The sequence below is a fragment of the Notechis scutatus genome, chromosome 3, assembly GCF_049901735.1.
Source record: "Notechis scutatus isolate UNSWTSFEM ecotype Mainland chromosome 3, rNotScu1.2, whole genome shotgun sequence".
Classification (NCBI taxonomy): domain Eukaryota; kingdom Metazoa; phylum Chordata; class Lepidosauria; order Squamata; family Elapidae; genus Notechis; species Notechis scutatus.
This window is the reverse complement of record NC_142011.1, coordinates 115,891,855-115,915,704: the sequence shown is the minus strand read 5'-3', so window position 1 is coordinate 115,915,704 and position 23,850 is coordinate 115,891,855. Positions and strand designations below refer to the sequence as shown.

Below are 23,850 nucleotides of genomic sequence, written 5' to 3'. Positions count from 1 at the left end.
ATGATGTCACTTTCACAGTCAGAAAGGTTAATGTAAAAAAAAAATACTTGGGATACAGAGCAGTCACAATAACTGAATAATTAGACTTTGTGGAGAACCTTTTAATATGACAATTATCCAAGTTTATGCTGAAGGTACTAATGCAGAAGAAGAGGAGGTTGATAAGTTTCCTGGTCAGGTTCAGAATGAAACAAAACAGTTGTAGTAAGATGTGTTGCCTATGGTTGGGGATTGGAATGCTATAATGGGAAATAATTAAGGACGGCAATGTAATTGGACTATGTGGCATAGGAAATCAAAATGATGCAGGAAAGCCATTTTTCAATTTCTGCCAATAGAAAGATTTCTTCTTGGCTAACATAAGTTTTCTAGCAGTTAAAGTGCCTTTATGCATGAATATCATTCCATGGAGAACAGAGAATTAAAATTGTAAGTTCCATGTAAAATTCAAGTTCCAAGTAAAGAAGAAGGAAGTCAACCAGTTTCCATAATATTATCATAACCTACCATTCTCAAGAAGAATATCTGGAATCACTTCGAAAACCTCATTGATAATGAAGCAGATGAACTGTGTGGATGAAATCAAAGAAGTGTTTAAGGATGAATGTGAAAAGAGACTGACAAGGACCAAAAAATATGAGAAAATATGGATATCAAAACTGGAAATTGCCAAAAAGGGAAGTCAAGGGCGAGAAAAAAAAAGGTGTCAGGAAAGAACTTTACAAAGAATTTCAACAAGCTATTAAAAGACACAAGCCGTATTACAATGTCTGCAAATATGTTGAAGGTGGACAGAGATATGGAAAAACAGGAAAGTCTTCCAAAAGTTTTTCAAACTCAAAAGGAAGTTCTAACATTGAATTGGTATGCTAAAAGATATTAATGAACAGTGAGAAATTGATTCATAGCAGATCAAACAAAGATTGAAAGAATCTCTTGAAATTCTTGCAAAATAAATGTCTACATCCAAGTACTTAGAACAGGGGTGGGCAAACTTTTTGGCTCGGGGGCCGCATTGACTTTTAAAATTTGACAGACGGGCTGGGTCCGCACAAGATTTTTTGGGAATCGCCCCCCCTTCTTCCCCCTCTTCTCCTCCTTCCCCTCCCCTCGGAGGCCCCCTGAGTCAGGAGTTGCTACCGCTGGCGGGGCTCCGCGCGCTCCAGTCCCACGTTGCCTCGGGAAGTGAAAGGCAAAAAGGAAGAGCCGCGGCGGTGCTTTGCAACGGGAGCAGCGGCACCGGAGGCTCAGGCTCAGCGGCTCCCGGTTTTGCCTTTTCCTTCCCAAGGCAACACGGGACTGGAGCCGCACGGAGCTGCGCCGGTGGTAGCAACTCCTGACAGCCCCAGCCGGACACCTGAGCGGAGCCGGGCGAAACTGCCTGTTGCTGCTGCCGGAGCACCGCCGGTCGCCTCCTCCAAGCAGCCTGCCCGCCCACCGGGCTTCCCTCTGCCGCGTGGCTCAGGGCCAGCGCGAGCGCCCGCGAGTTAAAAGGAAGCCGAAAGTTGCTGGGAAGTTGCTCGGGTGCTGGGAGCAGGCTTTAAAGTGCCGCCCGAGCAAAGTTTAAGCAGCCCGCCCGCCCGCCGGGCGGAACCCTTCCCGCTCCTCAGCGGAAGACACTCCAGCCTGCAAACTTTGCCTTTGCAAAGCCCTGGAAGCCCCGGAAACCCGAGCAACTTCCCAGCAACTTTCGGCCGTTTTAACTCGCGGGCACTCGCGCCTGGCAGAGGGGAAGCCCGGAGCCTCCTCCAAGCAGCCTGCCCACCCGCCCACCGGGCTTCCCTTCCGCCACGCGGCTCGGGGCCAGGCGCGGCGGCCGCAAGTTAAAAGGAAGCTGAAAGTTGCTGGGAAGTTGCTCGGGTGCTGGGAGCAGGCTTTTAAAGTGCCGCCTGAGCAGGACCGCCGAGCCGGGAAACGGGGCACCAAGGCAGGGCAAGGCTCCACCAGCAGCGGCCTAGCTTTAGGTGGCTCCAAGCAGCCCGCCCGCCGCGGGTGGAACCCTTCCCACTCCTCGGCGGGAAGACGCTCCAGCCTGCAAGCTTTGCCTTTGCAAAGTTTAAGCCTGGAAGCCCGGAAAAAAAGGGGATCGGCGGGGACTCACCTTCGGAGAGGTCGCACTCGAAGGTGATTTCGAACTCCCAGCCGAGGCCTTTGCAAATTTCTTTTCTTTCCTACCCTAGATCACTCCGCACTGTTTTGCAGCTTTGGGGGCCACGCGGCACAGGGCAATACGCCACGCCCAGTGTTTTTTTCAGGGGCGGGCTGGATTGGACAGACCAATGGCAGCGATTTTTTTCAGGGGCGGGCCGCATTGGACAGACCAACGGGCCGGATGTGGCCCGCGGGCCGTAGTTTGCCCCCCTGACTTAGAAGATATTCTTTACTTCTAAGGATCTCTAGTACTAGAAGATGTAGTTAGATCAACAATCTGTTCATTACAAATTTGGAAGGCTACAGAAATATTTGAAGAGTCTACAGAAATACAGCAAGCAACAGAAGATGAATCTCTAAAGGTTCTAATGAAACTATGGCAGGAACTCTGAAGAATGGCACAATGGCCAAGAGGTGGGAAGAGAGCAGTCTATTTATCAATGTCAAAGAAGAGAGACTTAATAGAGTGGGCAAACCATCACACAAAATCATTTAATTCACATGTTAGGAAAATCATGCTTAAACAAGTCTAATTTGACCCAGATTAGAACGTTAAATGTAAAAGGAGATGATAGAGGTTGATATGGCTTTAGAAAAGGCTGAAGAACAAGAGACATTATTGCTAATACACTCTGGATAAATGAGAGAGCAGAAAATACCAAAAAGAAGGCAACACGTTCTTCATTGAATATAGAAAAGCCTTCAGTTATGTTTAGCTGGGAAATTTGCTTAAGAAAATGGGAATCCTCATATGAAGCCTGTAGGTCAGGAAGCCACAGGTCTGGAAGGAGCATTGGTGAAACAGATTCATTCCAGATTAGCAAAGAAGTGAGACAAACCCGTATATTCTACCCTTGTTTTGTTAATCTATAGACTGAGTGTATGTTATTGGAACCAGACTGAAAGAACATGAATGCAGTTTTAAAACTGGAGGAAGAAACATCAATAACCTGCATTATGCTGATGATACTACTTTGACAACTGAACAGCTGAATGATCTGAAAACTCTGGCAATGAAAATCATATTGAAAAAATTGGTCTACAGTTAAATATAAAGAAGACCATACTAATGACATGTACATTAACCAAGCTTGAAATTGATAATGAAAATTTCAACATTGGGAGTAGCTTTGACCTTTTAGGACTGACTATTAACCAAAAGGAATATTCAGTGAAAAAAAATACCATTGCAATAGTATGTGGGAATAATCTGAGGAGACAGATAAAAGAGCTATAGATTAGACAAAGGTCAGACGAACACCAATTGAGTTCCCAGAAGCAATAGGGAAATGTCTCAGAAGGGACCCCCTGTAGTTTCTTGGAATGTAAAGAAAAGGAGGGATAGATTGTACTTTTAGGCTTGAAAAAGATATGTCATTCTTATAAGGTTATCCAGATAAGAAGCATTCCCAGAAGTACTAGCTCTAATTTTATCATTAGGATACATTAACAGAATTTTAGAATTGTTGCAAGAAACTTAGTGACTCGTGACTTAGAATGTCTTCTAGAATCATCTAAAAATCATTTTAGTTATATAATAGTGGTAAGAAATAACTTTTTTTTATACTCAACGATAGCTAGGTGATGCTAAAAAAAATGCTGGAACAGGCTAATCAATGGAAAGGTCAAAAAATTACTACCCTTTGGAAACATAAGTAGTGCAGAAAATTAATTATCTATTTCACCATTATATATAATTGCATCAGGTAAAACTGCTTCTTGTTCTAAAATTTGTCACATTCCTAAGGTTTATCAGATACTTGCCTTTGTGAAATATTATTTACAGGATAATTGCAAAAAATGGGAATGTACCTCTAAATTTAGAAAAACACACTCAGTTGAAACAAATCCTATTTCTAATGGAAGATTGAACCAGACACCTGTCATTTTTGTCTTAATATGAAGAATATATTTCAGAAATAAAGCCAATTAAGACATCACATAAGTTTGACAGCTAGCCCTTATCATTTACCGAAAAGGTTCAAGAGCTGCATGTCCAGCCATGACTCAGAAACAAAACTAGAAAAGTAATTCTGGTCATAGCCCTTGAAGGAAAAAGTATCAGATACCCAATAAAGAATGGAAGTCCATTTTTCATTTTGATTTTAGGTCACAAGAGGTCGCTGTTTCCTAAGGAAACCCTGCAAGTGAAACTGAAAATGCAGAGCCCCTCCCTTAAAGGGACCGACATTCCTGCCAGCCAGATCCACAAGGGAAATATTGAACGACAGAGAAAGCTCAACAAGCCAGGATTCAACCCATGAACGCATTGCCAGTATGGCTGGGGTAGATGGTCTCTGCTCCTGACACCTTTAAAGCAAGATATTGAGAGAAAAAGAGAGGAGCTTGCTGGTGGTGTGCCTGTGTCTGCAATGCTTACCTGGCTGAAGGGGCTGCTGCAGCTGCTTCTACTCCACACTGCCTGGAAAATGGGGAGCGGCCAGCTCCATTATTCTGTACTGGAGGAATCTCAGCACGGCTCCTTTGTGGGCCGCATCGCCCAGGATCTGGGGTTGGAGGTGAGTGAGCTGGTGCCTCGGATGTTCCGGATGCTGTCCAAAGGAGAGAAGGACTACTTTGAGGTAAACCTGCAGAATGGGATCTTGTTTGTAAATTCCCGGATAGACAGGGAGGAGCTATGTGCCAAGAATACAGACTGTATTGTTCATGTGGAGGTGATTGTGGAGAAACCTCTGAGGTTCTTCCATGTGGAGGTTGAAATCAAAGACATTAATGACAATGCTCCCATCTTTTCTGGCAGGGAACAGACCCTGAGCATGGCTGAACTCATAACATCTGGTACCCGATTCCCATTACAGAGAGCATCTGATGCAGATATTGGTACTAACGCTCTGTTAACCCACAGGCTCAGCCCTAACAAACATTTTGTTCTGGATTCAGGAAATGATGAAGATGAGAGTAAATATGTAGTACTTTTATTGAAGGTGCCACTTGACAGAGAGGAGAGCCCTGTGCATCATTTAGTATTGACAGCCACTGATGGGGGGGAACCAAAACTCACAGGAACTGTTCAGCTAGTCATCAATGTGCTGGATGTGAATGACAACCCTCCTGTGTTTAACCAATCTGTTTATAGGGTAAAGTTGCTAGAAAATACAGCTAGTGGGTCATTAGTCCTTACTCTGAATGCTACAGACTTAGATGAGGGGATCAATAGGGAAATGTCTTATTTTTTTATGGATAGCTTAGCTCTTCATGTCACAAAGATGTTTGATATAAATTCTGATTCTGGAGAAATCAGAGTGATTGGGAAATTGGATTACGAAGAAAATAAGTTCTATGAACTTCCAATTGTAGCAGAAGATAAAGGCAGTTCTCCATTATCAGGGCACTGTAAAGTTTTCATTGAAGTGTTGGACATGAATGACAACATTCCAGAATTATCTGTGAATTCTCTCTCTGTGCCATTGCCAGAGGATTCCCCTCCAGGGACTGTGGTAGCCATAATCAGGGCTTCTGACAGGGATTCTGGCAACAATGGAGAAATAAGCTGTTTCCTCTGGCCCACTGGAGTACCCTTCAAACTCGAGTCCACATTCAAGAACTACTATTCCCTAATTGTTGGTGCAGTCCTAGATCGAGAGAAGGTGGCTGAATACAGGATGGTTGTGACAGTGGAAGATCAAGGCATCCCACCACTGTCTTCCAGTCTCACCCTCTTAGTGCCTATCAGTGACATAAATGACAATGCTCCAGCTTTCCCACAGCCCTCCTACACAGTCTTTGTGAAGGAGAACAATCCCCCTGGTGCTCACATCTTCACAATATCTGCCTCGGACCCAGACATAGCTGAGAATGCCCTGATCACCTATTGGATAGATGAGAATCTCTGGCCATTGTCAAGCTACATCTCTGTACATTCGGAGAGTGGAAAGCTCTATGCTTTGCAGTCCTTGGACTATGAGGAGTTGAAACTGCTGGAGTTCCAGGTGAGAGCCAAGGATGCCGGAATGCCCTCCTTATGTGGCAATGCGACTGTTCAAGTCTTTGTGATGGATGAGAATGACAATGCCCCTGTTGTGTCAGGATCATCAGAAGAGGACCTGATTCTCCTAACGGTCCCCGTGATGCCTGGGCATATTCTAGGCAAGATTCATGCCTTGGATGCGGATTCTGGATATAATGCATGGCTAAGATATGAACTAGTTGAAGAAAGTAGTGGTCTTTGGACTGTGGGGCAGTATAGTGGTGAGGTGAGTACCAAATATTCTCTGGATGAGTCAGAAGGAAGCAAAATCCAGAGTGTGTTGGTTCTTGTGAAGGACCATGGGAAGCCTCAGCTCTCAGCCACAGCTACCCTGAGTGTGTCATTGTTGACAAGTATCCAGGACATCAAAAACTATAATCAACATTCAATTTCACGAGACAACTTCATGCCCTTGGTGAACTCAATTAATGTCTATCTGATCATTGCCATCTGCTCTGTTTCCAGCATGTTCCTCCTAGCCACTCTCATTTATATGGCTCTGAAATGCCACTGCAAGGCAAAGGAAACCATGGTGTGTGGCCCTGGCATGGCCACCCTGGTGTGTGCCAGTGAAGTGGGCAGCTGGTCCTATTCCAATCGCCACAGCCACATCCTGGCAGGTGTGAGCGCAGATGCTGGTGCCAAGAGTGACCTTATGATTTTCAGTCCCAATATTCCTGTTTCTACAGATAACGTGGAACATAGAAATGGGAGTGAACTGCTTCCAGACACATCCAAAGAGGTAAGTAATCCTGCTTGAAATTTATTTTCGGAATCCAGGAATAAAATAGCAATAGCAATAGCACTTAGACTTATATACCGCTTTATAGTGCTTTACAGCCTTTTCAAAGCGGTTTACAGAGTCAGCATATTGTCCCCAACAGTTTGTGTCCTCGTTTTACCCACCTTAGAAGGATGGAAGGCTGAGTCAACCTTGAGGCTGGTGGGATTCGATCTGCCAAATTGCAGTGGGAGTAACTTGCAGTACTGCATTCTAATCACTGTGCCACCGAGGCTCATATAATACATGTTTGATATATAATATATGTTTGATATATTTACAGTTTGTTAAGTTGCCTGGATTTCAGAAGTATTGCTGAAAGCAGGTCTGAAAACAATAATCATCTTTAAATTTCACTGAAAGTTTCAACTTACTTACATACAAGATATGATGCTATATTGTAGAACTTAAAAATCTATTCCAAATAAAGCTGTGTTTCTGTGTGAATGGAAGCAGACATATTTCTAATAAGCTGTTTTAATTCCCAGCTTGCATTCTAGCTGTTAGTGAAAAGATCTTAAATAGAAATGCCTACATAAGGATACTTATAGATGGATCTTGGTTGGCATTGTAAGGAATATTTAAAAATAATATATTATTTCCGGGAAGTTAGCACTGTAAATATGTTATTTATTTATTTTCAACCCTGACATATTGCCTGCAGAACTGTCGAGCTGTATGATTTCTTTTTTTAATTTAAAACTTAATTCTGCCATGATGTGAAAGGAATAATCAATAATCAAGGGGAAAAAACAGACCCAGAAAACTACAAGGCCAATCAGCCTAACATCAATACCTGGGAAGATACTGGAAAAGATAATAAAAAAACAGATCTGCCAACATCTAGAAACAAGTAAAGCAGAGGTGGTATTCAGCAGGTTCTGACCAGTTCTGGACAACTGATAGCGAGTATTTTGAGTACTTCGGAGAACTGGCAATTACCATCTCTGACTGGAGATTTTTCAGTATCCTTCCCCTGCCACGCCAACCAAGTCATGCTGACAGAACCAGTAGTAAAAAAAATTGAATCCCACCACTGAAGTAAAATAATAACTAGAGTCAGCACAGGTTTGTTAAAAACAGATCATGCCAAACCAATCTGATTTCATTCTTCAACATAGTGACTAAATTTGTAGACCAGCGAAATACTGTGGACATAATATACTTAGATTTCAGCAAGGCATTCGACAAAGTAGACCACAACCTACTTCTTGGCAAGCTAGAAAAAAGTGGGATAGATAGCATCATCTCCAGATGGATTCACAACTGGCTGACAAAGCATACTCAATGAGTAGTCCTTAATGGGTCTAAGTCTACATGGAGGGAAGTAATTAGTGGGGTGCCATAAGGTTCCATCTTAGGCCCAGTACTGTTCAATATCTTCATTAACAATTTAGATGAGGGAATAGAAGGGGAATTTACTAAATTTGCAGATGATACTAAGCTGGCGGGAATAGCTAACACCCAAGAAGATACGCTCAAGATCCAGATGGATCTTGACAGGCTCGAACACTGGGCCCTATCTAACAAAATGAAATTCAATGTAGAGAAAAGTAAAGTCCTACACTTAGGCAAGAAAAACCAAAAGTACACATATAGACTGGGTGAAACCAGGCTTAATAGCAGTAACTGTGAGAGGGATCTTGGAGTTTTAGTGAACAACCGCTAAATATGAGCCGGCAGTGTGCAGCAGCAGCCAAAAAAGCTAATGCAATCCTAAATTGCATTAACAGAGGGATACAATCAAGATCAAATGAGGTACTAACACCACTCTATAAATCCTTAGTAAGATCACACCCAGAGTACTGCATCTAATTTTGGTCACCACACTATAAAAAAGATGTTGAGGCTCTAGAAAAAGAGCAGAGACAAGCAACCAGGATGATTAGGGGACTGGAGACTAAAACATATGAAGAACGGTTACAGGAACTGGGCTTGGCTAGTCTAGTAAAGAGAAGGACCAGGAGAGACATGATAGCAGTGTTCCAATATTTGAGGCCTGCCACAGAGTGGAAGGGGTCAAGCTATTTTCCAAAGCACCTGTAGGCCAGACAAGGAATAATGGATGAAAACTGAACAAGGAGAGATTTAACCTGGAAATAAGGAGAAACTTTCTGACAACGAGAACAATCAACCAATGGAACAGCTTGCCCTCGGAAGTTGTTGGAATGTCATCACTTGAGATTTACAACAAGAGATTGGACTGCCATTTGTCAGAAATGGTGTAGGGTCTCCTGCTTAGGCGGGGGGTGGGGTGGACTAGATGACCTACAAGGTCCCTTCCAACTCTGATTATCTGTAAGCAATTCTTTGCTTCATCTACAAAACTTTATTTCCTTTATCCAGTACAGTTTTTATCTGCATTAATTCTGTCTTTTTAAAAGAGTGTAAATCGGGAAAAACAACTTTTAAAGACATATGTGACTCTATTCAGTTTCTTTCTGTGTAATTTTCTTGCAATCTGTTGTGAGTTAGTAGTTATCTATATATTTATTTTTTCAATTCCAACTATTTATATGCTCTTGAATGAGTGGAATGGCTTTTATTTTATTTCTCTTCTTAACTTCAGATCCAAAATTTATCACTACAGAGCAGTAATTTAAACAAAGACAGACAAAAAGAAATAACCCCGTAAACTCATGGAGGAACCAGTTCCTAAATTTGGCATATCACCAAGTTAAAGTTCCTACACTTAGTTCCTAGGAAAGAATTTAACAAAAGCATCAGATACATTTCACCTTCCGCGTCCTCCCGGACCTCCGGGCCGCGTTGCTGGGCGCCGCCCTTTTTACGCTTTTGAGCTTCCGGGAACTCGGGCGCTCGATGGCGGCCCCCCCCCCGACTTGGGAGCCTCTCCCGAGCTCACCAGCCCCCATCTTTACCTCGTGCCCACCGACGCCAGGCGGCCCCGACCGGACCCCCGACGGCGCGGATCCTGACCTAGATAAGAACTTAATTGTAGACAATAATAACAATCTTTAAAAGTGTGCAGTTAACTGTTGCTAGATATTTATATAATTTCAACTCAGCCCTGAGAAATGCTGGAATGTGGCTTACTTTTCACATGAAGGATGGTACAGTACAGTACCACCAAGTTTGAATGTGCGTCTATTATTTTTCATTTTTTTTGTTAATGATCTGAGCAAGGAGGTGAAAGAAAACAATAAAATTTATAGATGATTCAGGTGAATATTAGAGGGCAAAACCTTATCAGTTTAAAGGTGAACATGAGATAGTAGTGTGTCATAACAAAAAGAGTAATATAATTTTAAACTGCAATAATATAAGTTTAGTTTTCAAGTTATGGGGAGCAGTAATATCACTTTATTCTGCATTGGTCAGAGCCCCTTCAAGTACTACTGTATGTCCAGTTCTGTACAAACATTTATTAAATTTGTGCAAATATGATAAATGAGAATTATCAAGCGTCTTGAAAGAAGGTTTTAGGAGGAAAGATTAAAGAATGTTGGTAAAGTTTAACCTTAAGGAGGTTTAAGTTTTCCTATAGCTCAAGGCCATAGCATATTCCAATTTCCACACATAATTTGAGCCAAGCATTTGGTTTAAAAAATTGTCAGCTGCTAAAACTAATTATTCACCTGCTATAAATAAAAAAAATCTTTATCTTGACAGCAGAGTTAGATGTAGTAGCTTAGTATACTTTCTGTCAGTATGTTTATGGGTGCTCCAGATCCTATTACAATGGAGCACATCTCCTTGTTATTTGAAATGATGTTACCGTCTACTATTTAGTTGTGTTTTTTTAGTTCTGTTTGCAAACATTACTTTGCTTTTTTAGAAATTAATAGCTAGTCTGTGTTGTCTGCAATAGGTTTACAATACTTTTTAAAGATGTATTGGGGTGGAGATGACATCATCTACATATAGAAGTTGCAAAACATTTTTTCTTTGCCTATAACAGTGAATGGTAGTCAGGAGTTGATATAAAAATTAAGCAATAAGGATCCCAAAATATATCCTTGCATAACCTTTTAATCTGATGAAATTAATCTTGAAAGAAACCCCTGTAGGTTATATTTCACTTTAAGGTTGCATTTGTATGCAATTTCTGTCTTAAAAAGGATAAGACACTTGTGGTATCTGTGTTTTTCCTATAGAATATCTCTAGAGATTGAATCAAATTTGAATTTGAAACTGGGGAAGGTTATGTAAAAACACTTATCTGAATATACATCTACAAGTTAATTTTTTTTAATAAAAAAACATTTCCCCCTCAAAATAGTACACAACTAATATATTGCTTGAATGTTCCTATTTAAATCTTGCTGGTTCCTCCCCAAGTGTACATTTTTAAATTCCAGTCAATCTGATAATATGTGGCTCAGATGTTTTGCACATAGTTTATTAACTATGACACCTGGAAAGGAGGCGTTCTTGGTGTGGATGCTATTTTGGGGGTTGTTTTGCTTAAGCCTGGGCTTCTAAGGAAAGCCCAGAGAATGAAGGTGGGTTCTGAGGGCTGAGAGGCCAGACAGGAAGACTTGTCTCTGCTCAGGCTTATGTGGCTTTGCTTCTCTTTTGTTTCTGTCTGGTTTTTGTCATTCGTCAACATTTTTTTTTCTTTTTACTTTTGCCTCTTACTGTATTTTTTGCTTGTTTTAATGTATTTACTTGTGAGCCGCCCAGAGTCTTGGGATAACATAAAACAAAAAACAAAGTTAATAAAACAATACATTATACTTAGGAGGCTAAGTGGGTGGTAGTTAGAAATTCCTATTTCTATCTTTTTTGTACATTGATATTACAAAGGTGCCACCCAAAACCTTGGGAATACACGAGTGGGAAAAGAGATATGATCCGGGCAGGCCATAATTCAGAATTATTATTTAGTTCAGATAATCTATTCTGCTTTCCAAATGAAGAGCACACATTTATACAGCAGTGGAAAAATATACACTGAGATGTATTTAAAAAATCTACTCATTACTTCTGCTGATTAGTTAAGCTGTTAGCACCTATTTGAGGGCAGCTGTCACCTACTATAAACTTAACCCTAAACCTCTTGTGCAGAGGTGGTATTCAGCAGGCTGTGACCAGTTCTGGAGAACCGGTAGCGGAAATTTTGAGGAGTTCAAAGAACCAGCAAATCCCACCTCTGACTGGAGATTTTACAGTATCCTTCCCCTGCTACGCCCACCAAGCCACGCCCACAGAATTGGTAGTAAAAAAAATTGAATCCCACCACTGCTCTTGTGTATTTTTGCTGGGAAAACTTATTAATGTAGCAGCATCAAAAGTACAATTAGTGAAGCAACTTTTACTTCCTGAGGCTAGGTAGGAAGCCAGATAAAGACATGCTAGTTTATTCAGTGGCACAGAGCTGGTGTGCTCATGCAAGTTCCAAAACATTTCTTCCCAATATATATTTATGCACTATGCATATGCTCAAATGGATTGCAGTATACGTCAGCCTATCGGATAGGCTAACATATATATTGGATAATATATAAGATGAGATATCCAGGTAATATTTGTCACATTTCTAAGTACTACGGTAAGTAAGAAGGAAATGAATACATATGCATAGACAAGTCTCCTGATCATTTTTTAAACTTCTTGTAGAAACCTGAGACAGATTTGGATTTGGCACTACTAATACATTGTTCCTCATCTTGGTTGAAACTTTGGTTCAAATGTTTCAAGCCAGTCCAGTCATCTTCTAATAGCATCACAGTCACCTTGAGAAATGGAGAAGGGAACAAGAGAGGCAAACAAGTACATTTGCCATCGCTATATATAGAAATGAAAATACATATCCAAAAATATATAAGGTAAATTAATATAATGTGTACACAGTGAAAGAAGAATAAATGCATGTATGAGATTTATAAATGAAGTCAAGCACTCCATGTAAAAGTCTATCTGAGAATGAAGATGGAATGATTATTAGAAATTTGTCAAGAATACAGAAGGAAATCTTTCTACAGTTTGAAATTTAGTCACCAGAGGTCACTGTTTGCTAAGGAAACCTTGTAAGTGAAACTGAAAATGCAGAGCTCCTCCCTTAAAGGGACCGACATTCCTGCCAGCCAGATCCACAATGGACTATTAAAACAAAAACAAAAAAACAAAAACAAAACAAGGACGCTCAACAAGCCAAGAGTCAACATATGAACGCATTGCCAGTATGTCTGAGGTAGATGGGCTCCGCTCCTGACACCTTTAAGACAAGATATTGAGAGAAAAAGAGAAGAGCTTGCTGGTGTTGTGCCTGTGTCTGCAATGCTTACCTGGCCGAAGGGGCTGCTGCAGCTGCTTCTGCTCCACACTGCCTGGAAAATGGGGAGTGGCCAGCTCCATTATTCTGTGCTGGAGGAATCCCAGCATGGCTCCTTTGTGGGCCGCATCGCCCAGGATCTGGGGTTGGAGGTGAGTGAGCTGGTGCCTCGGATGTTCCGGATGCTGTCCAAAGGAGAGAAGGACTACTTTGAGGTAAACCTGCAGAATGGGATCTTGTTTGTAAATTCCCGGATAGACAGGGAGGAGCTGTGTGCCAAGAATGCAGACTGTGTCCTTCATCTGGAGGTGATTGTGGAGAAACCTCTGAGGTTCTTCCATGTGGAGGTTGAAATCAAAGACATTAATGACAATGCTCCCGTCTTCTCTGCCAGGGAACAGATCCTGAGCATGGCTGAACTCATAACATCTGGTACCCGATTCCCATTAGAGAGAGCATCTGATGCAGATATTGGTACTAATGCTCTGTTAACTTATGAGCTCAGCCCAAGCAACCATTTTATTCTGGATTCAGGAAATGATGAAGATGAGAGTAAATCTGTAGTACTTCTATTGAAGGTGCCACTTGATAGAGAGGAGAGCCCTGTGCATCATTTAGTATTGACAGCCACTGATGGGGGTGAACCAAAACTCACAGGAACTGTTCAGCTAGTCATCAATGTGCTGGATGTGAATGACAACCCTCCTGTCTTTAACCAATCTGTTTATAGGGTAAAGTTGCTAGAAAATACAGCTAGCGGGTCATTAGTCATTACTCTGAATGCAACAGACTTAGATGAGGGAATTAATAGAGAAATTTATTATTTTTTTAGTAATAGCCTACCTCAACATGTCAGAAATACATTTAGTATAAATTCTGATACTGGGGAAATCAGAGTAATTGGAAAGTTGGATTATGAAGATATTAATTTCTATGAACTTCCAATTGTAGCAGAAGATAAGGGTACTTTATCTGGACATTGTAAAGTTTTCATTGAAGTATTGGACATGAATGACAACATTCCAGAATTATCTGTGAATTCTCTCTCTGTGCCATTGCCAGAGGATTCCCCTCCAGGGACTGTGGTAGCCATAATCAGCGCTGCTGACAAGGATTCTGCCAACAATGGACAAATAAACTGTTTCCTCTGGCCCATTGGAATACCCTTCAAACTTGAGTTCACATTCAAGAATTACTATTCCCTGATTATTGATGCACCACTAGATCGAGAGCAGGTGGCTGAATACAGGATGGTTGTGACAGTGGAAGATCAAGGTGTTCCACCACTGTCTTCCAGTCTCACCCTCTTAGTGCCTATCAGCGACATAAATGACAATGCTCCGGCTTTCCCACAGCCCTCCTACACAGTCTTTGTGAAGGAGAACAATCCCCCTGGTGCTCACATCTTCACATTGTCTGCCGCAGATCCAGATGTAGCTGAGAATGCCCTGATCACTTACTGGATAGATGAGAATCTCTGGCCATTGTCAAGCTACATCTCTGTACATTCAGAGAGTGGAAAGCTCTATGCTTTGCAGTCCTTGGACTATGAGGAGTTGAAACTGCTGGAGTTCCAGGTGAGAGCCAAGGATGCCGGAATGCCCTCCTTGTGTGGCAATGCGACTGTTCAAGTCTTTGTGATGGATGAGAATGACAATGCACCTGTTGTGTCAGGATCATCAGAAGAGGACCTGATTCTTCTAGTCATTCCCATGATGCCTGGGCATATTGTAGGCAAGATTCATGCCTTGGATGCAGATTCTGGATACAATGCATGGCTAAGATATGAACTAGTTGAAGAAAGTAGTGGGCCGTGGTCTGTTGGACAGTATAGTGGTGAGGTGAGTACCAAATATCCTCTGGATGAGTCAGAAGGAAGCAAAATCCAGAGTGTGTTGGTTCTGGTGAAGGATCATGGGAAGCCTCAACTTTCAGCTACAGCGACCCTGAGTGTGTCATTGGTGACAAATTCCCAGGCCATCAAGACAGATATTCATGTCCACCGGTCAGGGGAGAGCTTTGTTCCCCTAGTGGACTCGATCAACGTCTATCTGATCATTGCCATCTGCTCTGTTTCCAGCCTCTTTTTGATGGCTATTCTCATCTATGTGGCCTTGCGATGCCACTGCAAGGCAAAGGAATCCATGGTGTATGGCCCTGGCATGGCTGCCCTGTTTTGTACCAATGAAGTGGGAAGTTGGTCCTATTTCAATCGCCACAGCCATATTCTGGCAGAAGTGAATACAGAGTGTGGTGCCAAGAGTGACCTCATGGTTTTCAGTCCCAACACTCCTGTTTTTGCAAATAATGGAGAACTTCAAAATGTTACAGAACTGCCTCCAAATGGATCTAAAGAGGTGAGTTTTGGTCCTTTTATTAGTGTTTGACATTCAGTGCACATTCTATTTCTCTGATATTGATTTTGAATCAATACTTATACATTTTTTTTCTCATAATTAAGTCTTAGATTTGTAACAGATAGCTTTTAAATACATTAATAACTAAAAGATAGTATTCTACAGGGCTATCATTTCTTTTTAGATTACACAGCATTTGTGAATGAGTTGCAATTGGGAGTACAGCAATTATTTGATTTGTTTGTTAATATTAGAATCAGACTAGAGCTGGAAGGGACCTTGGAGGTCCTGTAGTCCAATCCCCTGCTCAAGCAGGAGACCCTATACCATTTCAGACAAATGGCTGTCCAGCCTCTTCTTAAAAACCTCCAGTGATGAAGCACCCACAACTTCTGGAGGCAAGCTGTTCCACTTGTTGATTGTCCTCACTATTTGGAAGTTTCTCCTCAATTCCAGGTTGCTTCTCCTTGATTAGTTTCCATCTATTTTTTCTTGTCCTGCTCTCTGGTGCTTTGGAAAATAAATTGACCCCCTCCACTTTGTGACAGCCCCTCAAATACTGGAATACTGCTATCATGTCCCTCCCAAGTTCTTCTTTATCATTAATAAAAAGTAATTTTATTAATACATTATTAATAATCAAATTTATTATTGCTCTTAATTTATTAATAAATTAATAAATATAATTACTCTAGGTACTGGTTCAGGTGACAAAGGTATCTTAGAACTATAGAATTGTAAAGTCGGATAGGCTAATTCAGGTCATCAAATCCTCCCTCCTTCATTCAGTGCAGAAATCCAAAGTAAATCATGATTTACCCAGATGGCTTTCTGAAATACAGTGGTACCTTGGTACTCAAATGCTTTGAAACTCATCAAATTTGGTAGTCAATACATTTTGATATAAACATTTTGTGCTGGTACTCATAGTTTATTTGGTACTCAACACACAGGCTAGAACTTGTCGTTGTCAGTTGCCTTATGACTCACTACATTATTCCTACTAAAAATTTGTTTGTATTCATTGTTTTTGGTACTCATTGCGCCTCCCGGAATCAATTAACAATGAGTACTGAGGTACCACTGTACGTCCATATTTTTGTATATCTTATAAAGAGAAAGCTATTTAAATTATTGCGATATAATTGTTGTCTTCAGTTTGAGAGCTTTATTAGTGAGATTTTTTTTTCACCCTAGATCAGGCCTGTCAAACTGGCAGGCCATGCCCACCCTGGCTCCGCAAACAAAAAAATGTCACAATACGTCATGATCCGACTCGTGATGTAATCAAGTTTGACACCACTGCCCTAGATCCTCAGATCTTATTTCTGGATTCTTTTTTTAATCTGATAGTTCAAGAATTCAATTTGTCTCTATCAAAAAGTGGTTTATATTTTGAACAGGTACAGTTTATTAAACTTTCAAATCATAAGTGATTACTAACAATGCATTTTCTTTTTCAAGATATGGTGCATGGCAATGATGTCTTCTGTATTATTCACTTTTTAACCTTGAAAACATTCAATTTCCTTATGCTATCTTAAATTTCAAATACAATATAGTATCTTAATGCAGGAAATAAGAGTATAAGATACTTATGCACCTTTATGTTGCTTTGTGTTTCATACATAAAGTAGAAGGTTCCGTACCTAACCTTACTTTTTAATACTAATTTGACATTAATTGGGAGAAATTTGCATTGATGTTATTGGGTCCTAGTAATAATTCTGATAAATTTATAACGTATCATTTTGGATTGTGTTTTGATTTTAAAAATGTTCAGTGCAGTGATTCCGACAAAATATCTTGTCTCGAGACATTTAAATTTAGTTCCACTTTTGGTAGAAATGCAACAAACAGCAGTTTCATTTGAATGTTTGCAACAAGACATTCTTAAACTACTTATGCTGCCTTGATATTAAATCGACTTAACAAAATCCAGTCTCTGACTGAGGCCTTTGGCAACATTTTGCAAGGACTTCAATCTGGAAAGCAGACTACCATATTCTCCACCTGGAGGATTTCTGTTCTATGTTTGAGATCTGCTAGCAGGTCTTATTGGATATTTTCCATGAATGAAAAAATGATGATACAATGGGTCAGTGTCAAAGCAAAAGAGAACAGAAAAGAGCCCAGCAGGTTAGTTGGTAGCTAGGGAATCAAAAATAGTAATTAAAAAAAAAAACTGTCAAGTGATTGAAGTTATGATGAAGTGATGCACCAGTGAACTTAAAAAAAGAAAAATGACCAGCCAAAAAGTGGATAGTAAGAAAAGAAAAGAAAAAATCTGTTGAGTTTTGAAATGGGGACATTCTGCATATGAGTGTAATAACTAATAAGCTAGTAAGAAACGTCCCATTATAAATGAATAAAAAATGGAGCTTAGTAAGGAAAGGAGGGAAAATGCAATGATGGGTATTCCTAGCCCTGCAAAAGAGTGAAGGGGTTGGCCTAAAAGAAAAAAAAAAGTAATCCAGGCAAACTGGCTGGCAGCCCCCAAGCTGACAAAAGCAGACAAATACTGCTTTGAAACACAGAACAGCAGATCACATCTGCATGGGTAGAGGTTGAGTAAAAGGCGACATAGTCCATTCTTGTCCATTCTTATTCTAGGGTAGTAGCTTTCTCTCCTCTTCTTTTTATTACATGAATGAAAAGTACAAGCTTGCTATGCAGAACTTCAATAAAAACAGCCCTTAAATTTAATGAGGAATCATTGACAAATAATATTTGAGTATGATTTTCAAGCCAGAGAATTGTCAGGCCATCCTTATCAAGTCAGGTAATCAGAATGCCATAGGATGCTTTGTCAACTAATTTGGTGAAATAAAGGCTTACAGAGAAAAATATGTTTGGAAAACAACTGACCTAGCCAGTGGTGGGACTCAATTTTTTTACTACTGGTTTTGTGGGTGTGGCTTGGTGGGCATGGCAAGGGAAGGATACTGTAAAATCTCAAGGTCAGAGGTTGGTATTTGCCGGTTCTCCGAACTACTCAAAATTTCTGCTACCGGTTCTTCAGAACTGGTCAGAAACTGCTGAATACCACATCTGGATCAAACCCCAAGCATAAACCCCAAGACAAAGGAATGGAGTGGTAAGAGGGAAGGGGAATTCAGGTATAAAACAGGAGACATAGGAAGCAAATGCAAGGTCAGCTCTAAAGGGTTCAGATTCCTATACACTAATGTTCAGAGTTTGGAAAAAAAGAATTCTGCGAATTTACAAGACGAATGACATAGGGAACAAAGCTGTTACAGAATCTAGTAGTCCTACTATAAATACTTTGAAACTTCCTTCCAGAGGGGAGCAACAGAATCAGACCATGTAGTGGGTGTGTGGGGTCTCTTACAATGCTTTGAGCTTTAAGCATATAGCTCTTATAAGCAGTATCCTGAATAATAGGAAGTTAATTTTCTATGATCTCCTCAGCTGTCCTTACCACTATCTGTATGGACCTTCTATCTGAGGCACTGCTGCCACCAAACAAAACTGTTAAAATGTGTTTTTTAAAAAAATAAATTGTATTAATTTATTTTTTATTAATTACATTTCTTAGTGCTTAATAAACGTTGTGTTGTCTGGGTATTTGCTTAACAATATAGAATTCCATTCTTACTCTTCGCCCCTTTTCTCCAACCACTGGTAAAATAAGTTCCCTGTTTGATAATATTCTGTGTCTTCTTTTTGTTTGATTTCCAATGTAAGTCTATCCATTTCTGCACAATCTAATATCTTCTTAATTATCTCTTCATTTTACAATGTTTCTTCATTTTTCCAATATTGTGCGAAGATAATCCTTGCTGCTGTTAAGACATGTAATACTAAATACATACTGTTCTTATCAATTTTTTCTGATATCTCTAATAAAAATAGTCCAGGTTTAAAATATACATGTTTCCCTATTATCTTTTCTAGCCATCTGTGCATTTTTGCCCAAATTTTGTTCGTTTTAGCACAAGTCCACCACATATGATAAAATGTGCCTGTTTTTTTATTACATTTCCAACATTTGCTAGACATATTTTTAAACATTTTAGCTAACCTAGCAGGTGGTAAATGCCATCTATAAAACATTTTATATAAATTTTCTTTATAAGAAGTTGCCGTTATAGTTCCTTTCCCATAAATTTTGCCATTTCTCTAATTCTGTATTATAGCCAAAGTTTTTTCCCATTGTACCATTGTGTCTTTTATTTCTTCATCCTCCATTTTAAAATTTAGTAAGATGTTATATACCTTCTTAATTCGTTTTTCATCAGAGATCAACAGTGTCTTATCAAAAAGTGTTTGTCCTTTATAAAAGCCATACTTTTTCATCTCTATATCATATCTAGATTGTATTTGCAATTGAGGCCATCATGATAGTGTAATGTCCTGATCTTCAAGCTCTTACTTCAATTTTAATCTTCCTTCAGTGTCCAAAATATCTTTATATGTCACAATTTTTTCAAATTTCATCAGATTTGGGTATGTAAAAGCTTCCATCATTGAGAGACAATCTGGAATTTTCAAGTATATTTTAGGTTTTATTTTTTCCCATACAGATATTAGTGAGTTTCTTATATAGTGATTTTCAAAGTATCTATGGATTTTATTCTTCTCATACCATAGGAAGGCATGCCATCCTAGTTGTAAATCATATCCTTCTAACGATGTCCTGTGCCTAAGGGTTATCCATTCTTTAAACCATGTTATCACACATTCTTGATAATATAAAACCCAACCTGGTAGTCCAAACCCTCCATTTTCTTTAGAATCTTATAGCATTTTCAATTTTATTCTAGCTTTTTTTCCTTGCCAAATAAATTGCAGTGTCAATTTGTTCAAATCATCTAAGAATTTATGTTTGGAATAGGAAAAGCAATTTTGGTAGAATATTCATTTTTATCATATCAATCCTTTCTAACATTGATAAATATAGGTTTTTCCATTTTTTTCAAATCTAATTTTACTTGCTTAAGTAATTTTATATAATTGTCTTCTTTTATCATTGCACATCTTGCTGTTAAGCATATTCCCACATGTTTAACTTTCTTAACTATTTGAAAGTCCACTTTTCCTGCCAGATTTTCTTTTTGTTTTTGTGTAAGGCTTTAACTATAACTTTAGTTTTTTTTTCTCTGTTTATTTTCAGTCCTGCTACCTCTCCAAACTCCTCTCTATCTCTTTTAATAGTTTCAGAATTGTCTCTAACAATTCTTCTACAATAAATACCAAATCATCTGCCAACACTTGTAATTTATATTTTTCCTCTCTTACCTCCAGTCCCTTAATTTCTGAATTTTGTCTGATATTCCTGTTCAAAACTTCCAAAGTCAATATAAATAATAAAGGTGATAGTGGGCATCATTTACAATTATATTAGTTGTTTGTTTATGATATATAGACTTAATTACATTTATACATTCTTCTCCAGAGTCCATACAGTTTAGTTGATTATCATAAATTGCCAACTTATATTGTCAAAAGCCTTCTGGGCATCTAAGAAGATTAGTGCCATTTGTTTTCCTGATTTGTAACAATTCCATGAAATCTTCCTCCTTGTCTTCAGGTATATTCTGAAACCTTAGTATTCATGAAGCTTTCTCCATTTCAAATGTTAATACTACATCTTCCAGATTTTTGTTTGCCTATGACAATCTTTGATTTTCTTTTATCTCTTCCATCTTTTTTTCAATTTCTTCTATTTTATCTTCCATTTTCTAAACTCTTTGTTCATTCTTTGTAACCCTTTGTTAAAAATTTTCTGGCTGGGAATTTATGTTAAGGACCTGTTTGCTTATCTTGTCTATTTTTTCTTCCATCGTGTTGATTACTTTTTATCTCACTTTTTAAACTCACTGTGATTCTTTCTTATAATCTTTTTGTGAGGCAATTGCTTCCTGAATCATCTGTAACATTGTCTGCATTTCTTTTTGAAAGTTGTTAAGATTTTTCTTGTTGGAGCATTAAATCTATCAATCTTTGGTGTAAGGGACTAAGGAGCTGCAGAGGAAGGTGCTGAAGAAGAGGGTTTTTTTTTACCAATTTTAGTGAGTTTTGAGGCACTCATTTTTATTTCCCTCCAGCAAATGTTCAGTTCTTCAACTAATAACTAGTAAATATTAGCATTGTCTAATATAGCCAAAATTATTCAACTTATCAAAAAGCAATTTAAATTATATCTTGAATCTTACAGTTTTTAACTATACAGTTTATACTCTTTCGTTTGTCTATAAGCTTTATAATCTAACAGGTTCCAATAATCCAGTATTTGAATCCGCCAAAGTAAAGTAAGGTTTCTATCCAGCTCTCTCAATCAGAGTTGCAGTTCAACTGATGTTTGTAATCCAAATTTCAAGTCCTGTACAAGTAACCAGCTTATCTTGCCCAATCAGTAAATTCAAGTCAATTGAAGTTTGTAATTCACAATAGCCATCAGCTTTAACTAGTCCAAACAATAAATCTCACCAAACAATAAATAGTGAAACACCTTGTTTTCCTCTATTTTGCCAGCTGTGCCTTATTCACCTGATAAATTCTCAGCTTCAAGGTCACCACCAGTTATTTATGTCTGGGCTTAAAGCCACATTTTTTGCTTACATGTAAGACATGACAACAATTTTCTCCTCTTTGCCACAAGGTGTCACTCTCCCTCAATTAATTCTTCAGGAATCCTAACACAAATGAAGTTCTTTGGTATTGTTAAAACTAGTTATTTTGAGCTCTCAAAAGCTTAAAAAAACATTTTAAAAGTCCTCAATGCTCACCATATAGAGTTTTTTCTTATATGTTGGTTCTGGTTTTCTATTTTAGTTTCCCTTTCAGGTTCCTCATTTGTTTGGCTGCCACTTTTTTCCCTCTGGTTAAGGAGGTTATATTTCCCCCTTCCTCCAGTTGCATCTGGAGGCTTTTCTTTTCTTTTGGGATTTGTCCGTACTAGGAGCTATTTTTCAAAGGGATAGAGAAAAATAGTCTTATCTAGCTTCAGAGCATGAATGTCGATAATCTTTTTATTGGTACTTCAGCAGCACCCAGAGCTTTCTTTTTTCTGGTGTTGATGGCTTCAGGCAGTTGCACAAGTGCAGCTAGCCCTTTTTCCTGACAGTTTGGTGGCTTTCCTGGATCAAACGAGCAGACTGCTGTCTGTTCATGATCTACAGGATTCCCACCTCTGTTGTCGCCTTTACAGGGTGATTTTCATCCCCCTTGGGGGCCTCTGACAGGATGAAATTGATCGTGGAAAGCAGAGCCCAGCTTTCCCTCGACCATATCGCATGAATGCCAAACCGGAAGTCCCAAACAGTATTAAAATGCTTGACATCAATACTTGGGAAAATCCAGGAAAAGATAATCAAGCAGCAGATTTGTGAGCACCAAGAAGTAAATAAATGAACAAACAAATGAGTTTGTTAAAAACAGATCCTGCCAGACAAACTTTATTTCCTTCTTTGATGAAGTAACTGATTAAAGAAATGCTGTGGGTATAGTTTACTTGGACTTCAGTAAGGCATTTGACAAAGTAGACTGCATCCTACTTCTTGGTGAGAAAGGACAATGTAGGATAGACAGTATCAGTACCAGATGGATTCACAACTGGCTGATCAATCACATTTAGCATTAGTCCTCAACTGAACTACATCTTCATAGAGGAAAACATGCAGTGATTACCTCAAGTTTTTGTTTTAGACCCAATGTTCTTCAACATCTTCATAAATGATCTAGATGAGGGGTGGAACTTATCAAAATATCTAAGTAAGAGCAGCAGTGTACATACAACTGATGAAAAGCAATGCAGTCCTAGGTTACCTCAACAAAGTGATAACAGCAAGAACATGAGAAGCGATAGTACCACTGGTAAGGACACTTGAAATACTGTGTCCTGTTCTGATTACCACAATACAAAAAGATGCTGAGATTCTAGAAAGAGTGCAGAGAAGACCAGCAAAGATGATAAGGGATCTCAAGGCTGATGAACAGTTAAGGGAATTAGGTATGTGTAGCCTAACAAAGAGAAGAATTACGAGTGACAAAGTAGCTTCCTTCCAGTACTTGAGGGGCTGACATCATGTGAGCACATCACTTAGTGATAGAAATCCCAGTGGTTGCTTAGGCAAGGGCCTAGCCTAGTTCAAGTCAATCCTGTCTTGGTTGCTTTTAGCCCCAAGCCTTAGTCAGGTAAGGGTCTGCCTCCTCTTTCTCCTCTTGAATTCCCCCATCTCTACCTTTTTGGCTACCTGCCTACCCAGCTATCTTTGCTGCCCAGCCCTGTCTGCTGCCACTGTGCCTACAACATTGCAAATCACCACTGTATCAGAGTTGTAAAAGAGTTCTTTTGTATAGCTTTCTTTTG

General features: G+C 39.4%; 1 protein-coding gene across 3 annotated transcripts in view; it reads left to right on the top strand.

The window, feature by feature from the left end:
- LOC113426383 (protocadherin alpha-5-like) overlaps window positions 1-23,850 on the top strand; it is a 239,202-nt gene that overhangs the window by 110,116 nt on the left and 105,236 nt on the right. The window contains exon 1 of one of the 3 annotated variants that reach the window (XM_087961008.1): window positions 4,315-6,881. The exons of the other annotated variants lie outside the window; for them this stretch is intronic. Within the exon in view, the coding sequence (XP_087817134.1) occupies window positions 4,524-6,881 (2,358 nt within the window). The 5' untranslated portion in view covers window positions 4,315-4,523. Of the gene's footprint in view, window positions 1-4,314; window positions 6,882-23,850 lie in introns of those variants that run through there. 3 annotated transcript variants of the gene reach the window in all.